The 12,204-nt window shown below is 43.0% G+C and overlaps 1 protein-coding gene and 1 long non-coding RNA gene across 20 annotated transcripts in view; one reads left to right on the top strand and one right to left on the bottom strand.

The window, feature by feature from the left end:
• Positions 1-12,204, top strand: part of TRPM3 (transient receptor potential cation channel subfamily M member 3) — a 904,985-nt gene that overhangs the window by 819,824 nt on the left and 72,957 nt on the right. For all 19 annotated transcript variants that reach the window (XM_054501730.1, XM_054501720.1, XM_054501728.1 and 16 more), the window contains 2 exons: positions 3,236-3,376; positions 10,542-10,670. In XM_054501730.1, the coding sequence (XP_054357705.1) occupies positions 3,236-3,376; positions 10,542-10,670 (270 nt within the window). The remainder of the gene's footprint in view (positions 1-3,235; positions 3,377-10,541; positions 10,671-12,204) is intronic.
• Positions 5,732-10,635, bottom strand: LOC134737902 (uncharacterized). Its single transcript, XR_010123316.1, has 2 exons — positions 10,560-10,635; positions 5,732-7,002 (listed from the first exon to the last, which is right to left on the bottom strand). It is a non-coding gene; the product is annotated as an uncharacterized LOC134737902 (long non-coding RNA).

Raw genomic sequence — 12,204 nt, 5'->3', positions numbered from 1 at the left:
GATGAATGAGCCTCCAAAGTCAAGTGTGGCACAGTCCTGACATCAGCACACATCCTAGGAAGACATCCAGAAACTGAATCAGCATTCTCTCTGGTTGGGTCTCAAGGAAGAAAGCAAAGGGAGGTAGCTTCCCCTGCTCAGCCTAGAGCTTTGAGAACCTGATCCTTCAAGAAGCCACCATAAGAGATGCATCTCTAGACTAAGAGCAAAGTTTAGTAACAAGAGAATAGACCCTGGCATTGTTTACTAAGAGCCCAGTAGAAGGTTCTGCAAGAGCTTTGCTGCCCGAGCTGCTTCTCCACAGGCAGAAACAGCAGGGAGAAGGAAAGGACATGAGGCCTGGCAAACTCAGGGCTGGACAGCCGTTGTCTGTAAAGTGGACCCTTCCCTTGACTCTGATGGCAAATTCTGTTACTGCTCGGGCACTGGTCAGTGGACAGAACTTGGACAAAACTGCAGAGTGCAGCTCATTGGCACCTCCCCTCCTTTTATGGGATTGATATTTGAGCTTCTGTGTTAAACCAGTATATCCTCTCTTGGAATGGGACATTTTCCTTTGGCCCTTCCAAAACGATACACGAAAATATCAACCTCAATTCACTCCATTTTTGTAGCTTTTAGTAGTTTAGTTCACCTCAAAAGAACTTTCTCAGCCTTGACATCTGTGTCTAGCCAGCATAGATTCTCAAATCATGCTGTGCAGTTTTGTCTATATTTGACCCTGTTAGATTCTGCTTTAAGGAATGTCAAAGGAAATGTCTGAATACAGAGAAAAGACATAAACAAAATCACAAGTTAAGCTGCTTAGGCTAGAATTAATGAAATGTCAAAAATGCTTTACTTAAACCCATGAAAGACAAGCCTTTTACAAATGCATTCATACTGGAATATATCTGAATAATAAAGGCAAAACAGGTTTTTGTTTTTGTTTTGAATGCAGTGCTGGATAAATGTCTCCACTTTGCCTAATAAAGTCCCCACAAGTCCACAGACCCAGGGCATGTCTATAGCTCTGTTGGGAAAGTCACCATCCCCAGAAGTTACCCCAAAATGCCACTCTCCAAGATGCCTAAAAACCTTCTAGCTGTCTTTACTCTCATCTCATTGTGTCCCCAACTAGCATTAGATTCTCAAGCATAAAAATAAGCAGAACAGAGGCATGATAATTATGTTACATAAATTATAGACAGCCAAATGTCATGTAACCTCAGAGTTTCTCGAGGTCAATGATCAATATTTATAGAACTCTATCACAGTCTAGTGTGCCATGTCCATCAGAAAGATTTACTCCACTCACTGATGAAAATACACACTTCAATAAGTCTTAATGTGGAATCTAACTTTATTAACCCAAGGGACTTTTCCAGCCAGAGTCCACAAAGGAATGGAAGTTACTTTCTCCAGAAATCCCATTGGTTACAGGTCAATCACTTGTGATTATTACATAGTTGAGTAAAGTGGATATTTGAGGTAATGAACCAAGTAGTTGAAACTAATATTTGTATACTTTAGGTAAAGTGGTTTTAAGCCAGAATTATCTAGAATTGTCTCTATCCTCAACTTCAAAACTAATGCATTGTTTCTATAATGAGCTCTCTCAACTTTAAGCTCGTTCCCAGTACTCTGTCTTGCCCCAAATCCTTGTCAGTCCTGAGCAGTTATAAAATCTTACCCTGTCTTCACATGTAATAAAAATCTCCAAACTATGTGAAACTAGCTTTGTGTTAGAACAGTACTGAAGAATTAAAGTCAAGAAATTATGCTGTTATAGATTCTAATAACACTTTTTTGTTCTAGTGAGTGAGTGATCTCAACTAGATCATTTTAGTCAAGAGTGTCTAAGAAGGTCTCAGTTCACTTTAAAGCCTAGCTAGTGTTTACTGAGCACTTATTAAGTGCCAGTTGCTACCTGACTTGTAGGCCAACCCTATAGTGAGTACTTTATTACCCTCATTTTACAGTTAAAGAAACTAAGTCTCAGAGTGGTTAAAAACATTTCCCATGGTGCCACCAATTTGAAGTGTCTGAGTTAGGATTCAGTCTCCCATCTGAGTGACCCAGGGCCTGGAACTCTTTCTCAGTTAAATCATTATAGTTGTCACTGCTACTGTTGTCATGAATGAAAAGGAAATGATTCTGTTCTCAAGGAAATTTCCAGCAGCTTGGAGATGAGGACCTCTCCAGGTCAGGCCTGAATGGAATCCTTCCCCTAGTCCCACGTAGTTGCAGAGGAAGGCAGTGTTCACAGGAACTGCCATAAAATTAGTACCAGCAGTAATTCAGGATTTACAGTGTTTAAAATCAGGGAACCAAGGCACATGCCTAACGGTCAGGGAGATGTCCCTAACTGTATTAGTCCCGTTTTCACATGGCCATAAAGATACCACCTGAGACTGGGTAATTTATAAACAAAAGAGGTTTAATTGACTCACAGTTCTGCATGGCTGAAGAGACCTTGGGAAACTTACAATCATGGTGGAAGGCAAAGGGGAAGCAAGGCACGTCTTACATGGTGGCAGGAGAGGGAGAGTGACAGACTGAGGAAGTACCACACTTTAAAACCATCAGTTCTCATGAGAACTCACTATCATGAGAACAGCATGGGGGAAACTGCCCCCATGATCCAGTCACCTCCCACCAGGTCCCTCCCTTGACTTGTGGGGATTACAATTCAAGATGAGAGTTGGGTGGGGACACAGAGCCAAACCATATCACTAACCTAACTAATTGCAGGCACAGCAGATAATTTACCTCTTGAGTATTCACAACCTTTGGATAAATTAGGTATGCTGGTCCAATTTACCTTTGACTTAAGGGTCATTATCATCTGAAGAGACAGAATTTGAACCCAGATCTAGCCTGTTTCATGATATATAGAAAGAGAGCAGGTGGGGAGGAAGAATAGATTCCTGAAGCCTGGTCTTCCCAGGCTACACTCTTTCTTCCTCTCTGGACTCTGGGTATCGTCTATAACCCACATCTTCTAGAAGTCCCAGGGTGGAAGACAAGAGAATGGTCAAGAAATACACCCAAGGCCTTCCATCTCAGGCAAAGGGTATTCACAGATTATACGTGTAGTGCAAATGCACTCTTAGGAAAGGTACAACCTCTAAATCTCTGGGGCCTTGGGTTCTTAGGTTCTATGAGCGTCCTTTCCTCATCTGTAAAGTGAGCACATTGAACAACATGCTCTCCAGAGCCCTGTCATGATGGTATCGATTCTCTTCCAACATAGGCAATGTTGGGACGAAACAACGGGGAGTCCTCCAGGAAGAAGGATGAAGAGGAAGTTCAGAGCAGGCACCGGTTAATCCCCCTCGGCAGAAAAATCTATGAATTCTACAATGCACCCATCGTGAAGTTCTGGTTCTACACAGTAAGCACATTTCCTTTTCTCCTTCCTAGTGGATGGCCACAAGGAGCCAACGTCCATTTCTCATGCATCTGTGTGGTTTTCTCTGCAAGTCATAAGTGCCACACACAGGAGTGAAAGTTCTGTGACCTTGCTTTTTCAATAGCTTTGCAAGATTTGTGGCGTTTGTTAGGCAGCTTTCACAGGCCACATTTTGCCTCCTCTCAGAAAATAAAGGAAATGGTGGAGGTGAGAACTAACAAGCAAACAGAAATAGAGGTGAGATGAGTATGAGTCTTGCCTAACAAGAAAGTAGATGTTCTTTTCCTAAATACTTCCTTGTTTTGAATGGATAAGGGCTAGATCACAGTTGCCCATTTTAGTTGCCAGTCCTGGATTTGGGGGTACTTTTGGTGGGTAAGGAGTGAGGAGAGTGTGGAAGTAACACCACTAAAGAAGGTAGTGTGTGTGTGTGTGCATGTGTAACTACTCACAGTCTGCTAGTGTCATCAAACAACCCTTCTTGTTCCAACACAATTAACAATATGCAAACCACAGCAGCAAAAACTACTCAAAGGCAACCTACAATCATGGCAAATATTGTTTAATATTCACATCCTGTAAATATTTTCTGCCTACAAAAGAGTGGATTGTCCCTGAAATGACCTCCTGATATGGTAGAAATGGTTCAATTATTGGTTCTCTACTTCTACGGTTCAGTGATTTTTTTTTTTTTTAAGATGAGCTTTTGGCCCAGGTCATCTCCGATTCTTTCCAGCCACGGTGGAACTGTGCCAGATGAAGGATAGTGCATCTGTATTTTTAGCCCTTTCCACAACCAGCTGCGTAGCAGTCATTTGAGTCAGCAACAGGATAATCTGAATCTGAGGCCAAAATGACTCAAATGACCAGATGAGGTGCTTTTCATGTGGTGCTGTGTGCTAACACTTAACATTGACTTTAAAGCTGGGTTTTTCTACTTCAGTGCTATTGACATTTAGGGCAGGATAATTCTTCATTGTGGGGGGCTGTCCCCAACAGGTAGCATGTTTTACAGCATCCCTGGCTTCTACTCAGTGGCAACTCTTCATCCCCCAACTATGACAATCAATCAAAATGTCTCCAGTCATTGCTAAATGTCCCCTTGTGAGATAAAATTGCCACCATTTGGAAACTACCACTTTAAAGTGTGGTCTTGAGAAAAGATAGGATATTATTGAAATATAAATATTAGATGTTTTCAATGAAGTAAAAATTCAAATTTATCAATGTTAGGAAAAGAGAAAAATTCTCTCCCCCCAAAAATAACTGAGGCATGCAAAAATCATTTCTATTCATATATTTTATACAGCTCTATATTATTTTTAACCTTGCAGAAAACAGCTTAGTGGTGACAAGCATGGACTTTGGAATCAGACAGACAGCCTGGGTGGGAATCCCATCTGCACCTCTTACCGTGTGCCCTCAAACAACTTAATTTCCCCTTCTGTCCACAGTTTTCTTAAGATGCCGATAATAGTAGTTCCGATTTTGTAGGATTTAATGAAGATTAAATGTGTTAAAACATCTAAAGCACTTAGAACAGTCCCTTGACATGTAAGTACAATGTAACTGTGACTATTGTTTCTTCTAGGCTATTCATGTTGCACAGCAATAGATAATCAGTGTTGTGTTCATACATCCACTCAACAAAAATAATATCTTTTATTGAGCACCTACTAAGTTTGAGGCAATGTTCTAGGTACTATTTAAGTACTCTTTGTAATCCTAACAACTATTTTATCAAGATAATATTTATTTATTTAGGAGACAAAGTCTTACTCTGTCGCCCAGGCTGGAGTGCAGTGGTGCAATCTTAGCTCCCTGCAACCTCCATCTCCTGGATTCAAGTGATTCTCATGTCTTAGCCTCCAGAGTAGCTGGGATTACAGGTGTTCACCACCACACCTGGCTAATTTTTGTATTTTTAGTAGAGATGGGGTTTTGCCACGTTGGCCAAGCTGGTCTTGAACTGCTGGCCTCAAGCTATGGGCCTGCCTCAGCCTCCCAAAGTGCTGGGATTACAGGCAATAGCCACTGTGCCCAGCCCAAGATAATATTTTTGCAGCTATTTTACACCCAGGTCTGTCCTTCCTTTTATATTATGATTCCCCAACTGTTAGCTTAGAACAGGGCTTGGCAAACTACAGCTCTTGAGCCAAATTCAACTCATGGCCTGTGATTGTGGCCTGCCACCTGAGAATGGTTTTTACATTTTTAAAGGGTTGAAATAAAATTTGAAAAGGAATACTTGAAACACATATTCAAATTTTAATGTCCATAAATAATTGGAACACAGGCAGACTCTTGATTTCTGTTAAAAGAAAAACTTGAGCCGAATAAATTTAAAGGAGTTTAATTGAGCAATGAACGATTTGTGAATTGGGCAGTCTTCCAAGCCAGAGTAGGCTCAGAGACTCTGGCAGGGCCACGTGGTGGAAGATTTATGGACAAAAAAAGGGAAGTGGCATACAGAAAACGGAAGTGAGGTACAGAAACAGCTGGATTGGTTACAGCTCAGCGTTTGCCTTATTTGAACACAGTTTGAGCAGTTGGCTACATTTGATTGACCAAAACTCGGTGATTAGTCTTGTTATACCTTCATTTGTTATAGTTCACAAAGTACAGAGAAAACTTTAGGCCGAACTTAAAATATGTAAGGAGGCAGCTTTAGGCTAAACCTCATTTACCATTAGCAATAGGCTGACTGCTTTCGTGCTACCACATCAAGTTGATGAGTAGTGAGAGACAGAGAGAGAGACTATCGGGTCTACAAAGCCTTAAAAGTTAACCAGTTGGCCATTTGCAGAAAAAGTTTACAGACTCCTGAGAGCAGAAATCAGTAGAAATAATAGTATCTATCAATATCTCTAAAACATCCATGATGACAAGGGCATTTTGTTAGAAATGCAAATTTCTAGCCCCATCATAGACCCTTGGAATCCAGTCTTCAGGAAGGAACCTAAGAGGCTGTGTTAGTTTAACCAGCTTCCCAGGCGAATCTTATGATTAGAGACACTTGAGACACACTGCTTTGCTTATGTCATTGGCAGCTTGCTGGGAGGCTGCCTCTTTGGAGGGGGGGGGCGGGGGCGGGCGGTGGAGCCTGTGTGTCCAGCACCGTTCTGCGTGGCTGACTGGATTGGCCTCAGCAAACCCATCAGACTGGATCCCCCAGATCTGTTCAATTATGTTTACATGATTCTCCAAAATTCATCTTCACATAGTGACAAAGCCCAGGCCTCGAGGAAGTGACTGGAAATGAGGTATGCCAGGCTTTTGAATCACCAGACATGCTTAACAATACAATTCAATTTCAGATTGAAGGTCCCACGTGCTTTGGGCTGTGTTTTTCTCTGTAAGAGTATTTCTCACCAGATTTCCAAAAATGGTCTCTCCTACTCTCCCAAGTTTCTGAAAGGTAGGACACACTTCATTTCCATATAATCTCACTTCTGCATCGTAGCAAGTTTCTCTAGGAGCAGGTTGGGTCCTCTTCTGGTCCAAGAAGAAAGGAGGCAGGGGTCCAACTGGCTCATAGACCCTGCTTGTGTTGAGAGCCTATTTCAGGTATCCAGCTGGAGAGGATTCAAGTTCAAGGTGTGAAGTGGCTGCAGGTCAGAGGACACAGTGCGTGCTCTGAGTTTCTCTAGTAGTGACCAACTCTATCCTCTACAAGACCATGTGCCCCTCTGCTCTCCAGAGGTAGTAGAAAAAGGCCCAGGAAGAAGTGAGGAAGAGCAAAGCCCCACCAGGGATCCATAGCAAACTGTGGCAGGCTTTAGTGCTTGTGTTTGATAGTTTAAGAAGCATGAATCTTAGTTAATGGAAAATGCATAGAAAGAATATATGTTAATAAAATATAAATTCTTAGAGTTCTCCCACTGACTTAAATAAGACTCATAGGTTCAACTGACTTAAATAAGACTCATAGGTTCAAAAGCTTGGAAATTCTACATACAGGTTGTTAAAGCTTACAGAATACACACACACACACACACATATACAATTAAAGCATGTCATGTCAAGATAATCTACAGCAAGGCTGCATGAATGTTGGTGAGTTCTATGATAGGCTGCTTCCAGGACAGCAGCCAGTCCCCTGTTGTGCCATCTAAACATAAGACCCTATTTTCAGAAGTCTGTATTTTGAGAGTTGTCCCAAAATATTATATTATAGCTTGACTATGGGAAAAGTTCATTATAGAGTAACTGTGATGTAAAAAACAGGCAGGGGCTAAAAATGATGAAAGTGGAGGAAACATAACCAATAATGAGGGCAATTTAAAAAAAAAAAAGGAGAGAGGTGTGAACAGTTAATTGGGGATCAAAGGGAAGTAAGGACTAAGGGAAGAGGAGACAAAAAGAATAACAGAAGCATCTTGAAAAAAAAAAAAAAAAAAGAGGTGGATATCAGCCAGCATTTATTGGGCCTCTACAGTGTGTTGGGAGATACAGACAGACAGATATATAGATCCCCAGTCATTATAAAGGCCCTATAAGGAAAGTGGAAGTGATCCCACGTTACAGAATGGAGGCCCACGCAGGTTAACCCTACAAAAGGTGATACAGCTAGGAACTATGTGAGCTGAGATTTAAATCCAAGCTTCACTGATATCTATGCCTACCTTCCTTCCACTGAACACATTAGACTTGTATTCAGAGGACAGATGTAGGTTCAAGGAGTTACTTAAGTATTAAAATGCAGAGGTTCTGGAAGAATGTGCATGTCACTGGGCCTACATATGACAAGAGAAGATAATGCTTTGGAATGTTTTGCAATGATTTGGGCAAAATGATAAAACCAGGGCAGTTAACAATATTCATTTCACCTACAAGTGATGGAATTTGACCCAACTAAGAGAAGGAAGCAACGAGGAGAGAGAAGGATTTCAAGTCAGAAGGAGGCTGAGAGTATATTTTAGAGTTTTAACCACTGAAGTCCTTTTTTTGTTTTTTGCAGTCTGTACTCACAGGACTACAGAATTAATGCCAGTGTATAATAATGGTAAACGGAAACCATATGAACCAAGTTCCATTTTGAACTGATTTTTAAAGAGCGTCCTACACAATTTTAAGTAAACTCTTTCATGAGAAGTTTTCATGATTTGTCAATGCTCCTGAAGATGGGGAGGGGTAGGAACCTAGACATAGGTTGAAATGATAGGCCCCTGGGGGTGGGGGTGTGCCAGCACAAACCATGCAGGTAGAGAGTGAGCCCAGATGTCCAGCTCTCATAAGTGATCTTATTTAACTCCGGCATACTTCACCCTTTAAGAGACGAGGGACTTTTGTGCAACAGTTGTGTCTGCAAATGTGTCAGTGTGATGGGGTCTCAGAGATACCTTGGAGTCATATTAAGACTCCATTTAGGCCAGGCACAGTGGCTCACACCTGTAATCCCAGCACTTTAGGAGGCCGAGACGGGCAGATCACTTGAGGTCAGGAATTCAAGACCAGCCTGGCCAACATGGTGAAACCTCGGTCTCTACAAAAAATACAAAAATTAGCCGGATGCAGTAGCGGGTGCCTGTAATCCCAGCTACTCTGGAGGCTGAGGCACGAGAATCGCTTGAACCCAGGAAGAGGTTTGCAAAGAGCCGAGATCGCACCACTGCACTCCAGCCTGGGCAATAGAGTGAGACTCTGTCTCCAAAAAAAAAAAGAAGAATCCATTCAGCTGGGCATGGTGGCTCATGCCTATAATCCCAGCACTTTGGGAGGCCAAGGTAGATAGGAGGATCTCTTGAGCCCAGGAGTTTGAGATCAGCCTGGCCAACAAAGTGAGATGCTGTCTCTACTAAAAATACAAAAACTTAGCTGGGTGTGGTGGCACGTGCCTATTATTCCAGCTACCCAGGAGGCTGAAGTAGGAGAATCACCTGAGCCCGGGAAGTCAATGCTACAATGAGCCGAGATCACAATGCCACTGCACTCCAGCCTAGGCAACGGGAGTGAGACCCTGTCTCAAAACATAAGAGAATTAGTAGAGAAAGCAGCATATCCCCCAGCAAGGCTGCAGCTTCCTCCACCTTCTAAGAGGCCTTCCCAGCTCCAAAGTCATGCAGTACCTCCAGACCCCTTAAGGCCTCAATCCTTTCACCCACACTGTGTCTATTCTTTGCTACACTACTCTGAAGAGTGCAGCAGATTTTAGTTAATAAACTCCCTCTTGGTTCCTGCTCACAGCCCCTGAGGCCCCTAAGGCCAGTGAGTACCTCACTCGACTTGAGGCATTGCCTAAGGAAGGCCCAGCTAGTCTGCCATTTCCCTTAAGGTGAGTCTTCTCTCAAGGCTCCTCAGCCCCTTATGCAAGAGCCACCAGTTTCCCTGCACTTCACTCACCTTGACACAACTGAATCTTCCAGAAACAGTCACCAAACCCTAGGGAGTTCTTCCCAGACATCCAGCAATTCAGCCAGTCACATCAGGATTCAACCCCAAGGAGCCAGAGCCTCTTGGGGATTAAACCCCACGCCCATCCACAAAAGGCCACACAGACCCTTTCCTTTCTATAAATTGTGTTGTCTTTTCTTGTGTTGTTTCAATGAAGCAGACACCAGGAAGAAATATCTTAACTTGAGTAGGGCAGGAAAGTAGTGAAATGAAAACAGGTAAGACCCTCCCAGGGCACTGACAAGTGAAGCACTTTAAGCCTGGGCTATTTTTATGTTGGTTTGACCAATTTACAGGTGTTACATGCGTCTACCTCTTCCTCTGCTTCTCACAGACACTTATTCTGCCTGGCATTCATGAGGCAAAAATCCACTGTGCTGCCCTAGTTTAAGAACCTAGGTCCACGCCTGAGCAAGAGCCACCACTGACAGCCAAGGCTCCCTTTTTAGCCAAGAAAGCACATAAAAATGGGTAACTGCAAGACAAAATGATGCATCATGACACATAGATTTAAACAAAGCACCAGAGCCCCAGAGATACATGTACAGGTCAAAAGGAAGATTGCATATTATAATCTTTCAAGTGTTACTGTCTTTTCTAATTCTTTTGGTAGTTTAGCACCTTCAAGTTGATTTTGTCATAAATTCTGTGCCCTGCTTGTTGACCCTGTTCTGTGCTGCTGTACAGTGGCCTTGGCTGATGCTGGGGCTCCTGGGCCTGAACAGCCAGAGCACCATATTGTATTTCCTTACAGCTGGCGTATATCGGATACCTGATGCTCTTCAACTATATCGTGTTAGTGAAGATGGAACGCTGGCCGTCCACCCAGGAATGGATCGTCATCTCCTATATTTTCACCCTGGGAATAGAAAAGATGAGAGAGGTAATGGCTTTTATAAAAGAAAACGTAAGAGAAAGACAGCGGTTAAGTTCTATCTGTGGATGGAGGGGACAGGAAGATGCCTGGGATGCAAATTAAGCTGGAAACTGTTTTCTCTAACGCTACCACAGCTGCTTCTTTGCTCCTCTGACAAACCTGGGGAGGCTTCACAGTGTGGTGCTTATAGGGGTGTAACTCCCTGAGTGCTTAGGATTTGGTCTATTCTCTGCTAACATAGCTTTTGTCCCAAGAAGGCATCTAGTTGTTTTTGATGCCTCATCCCTATAAACATGACTTTCTAGATTTTGCCACTTTTAACTCCCATTTCACCCCCTTATTCTGGGTGTCTTCGGACACAGCCTGCCAATACCTGTGACTCTCTGGATGTGTTTCGGCTGCTCTAGGAGGAACTCTGCTTTCACTCATTGATTGGATTTATTCTCTGGTTTATTTCTTCTCAACATTCTGCTCGCACCTGCTGGGCACCAACCACTCTGCCAGCAGGAGGGACCACCAAGGTGAACTGAACACAGATCCTTTGGGTTGTGAGTGCAGGGTCCCTCTTTTCTCCCCCCACTTCTATGGCCTAAAAGGAGCCTTCAAAATGCCACCCCTAAATGGTTTATTTGAAATCAGAGCTAACCTCCGGCCCATCAGATTCAGAGCTGCTAAAAAGAATGTGATCAAGCGAAAATCCACAAGAGGGCTCTGCAGCCCCGCTCAATGTTCACCACAAGCTCCTATTTCATCAGGGAAAGCCATTAGGAAGGCAGGCTTAGGAGGTAGTGCTGATTTCTCTGCATTTTTCCTGAAATGACAGTAAGCAGGACAGGCCCTTTCTGGAAGAAATGCTCCCATTCAAGTCCACTGAGTCTTTAAGAGCTCAAGAACAACCCTAATTGCTGTACTACAGTGGGTGGCAAAACATACTGGGCACCATAGGAAAAAAGGACTCCTACAAATCCACAACTTCACTCTTGCCTTCATTACAAAGACAGGTTAAAAGGCAAGGGTTTCAGCTCTATAATGTTCTCTTCCAGAGAAAAGATGCAGTATCTGTTAGATGCAGTTGTATTGGGATCATAAAAAATGTCTTATCTCTTAAGCCCTTCTCTTGAGTTTTTAAACTATTTGGGGGATATTTTAACTTCGACTACCATCTCCTCATCCTGAGAACTTGGGAATGGGTCTGCTAGTCTCATTTTACAAGAGCCTGGATTTAAAAAAAAAAAAAGGAATGCCTTGCCTTGTTCCAGCTGGTCGTCTACACTTCGGTCTTCCCATTCATGGTGCCTTTTCTTCTTGACCAATGTTGTGGATTTCCCATTTGTAAACTGAAAAACAGTAATAAATTTCCTTTGGTCTTTGTGCAGCTCTCTGAGAACTGAGGCCCGCTCCTGCTGGGGCCCTGTGGCTGTGCTGTGCCAGCTGGCGCTCGAGCGATTTAAAGCCTAGACGCATATTCCTTCCCCATGATAAGCAGAAAAGGGAAGGACTCGAGCAGGGAGATTGGAGTCTCTCCAGGGACCAGACTGGG

The sequence above is a fragment of the Pongo pygmaeus genome, chromosome 13 (assembly GCF_028885625.2).
Source record: "Pongo pygmaeus isolate AG05252 chromosome 13, NHGRI_mPonPyg2-v2.0_pri, whole genome shotgun sequence".
In the NCBI taxonomy this organism is placed as follows: domain Eukaryota; kingdom Metazoa; phylum Chordata; class Mammalia; order Primates; family Hominidae; genus Pongo; species Pongo pygmaeus.
Note: the sequence above shows the minus strand (reverse complement) of the source record. Positions and strands in the feature narration are given on the sequence as shown.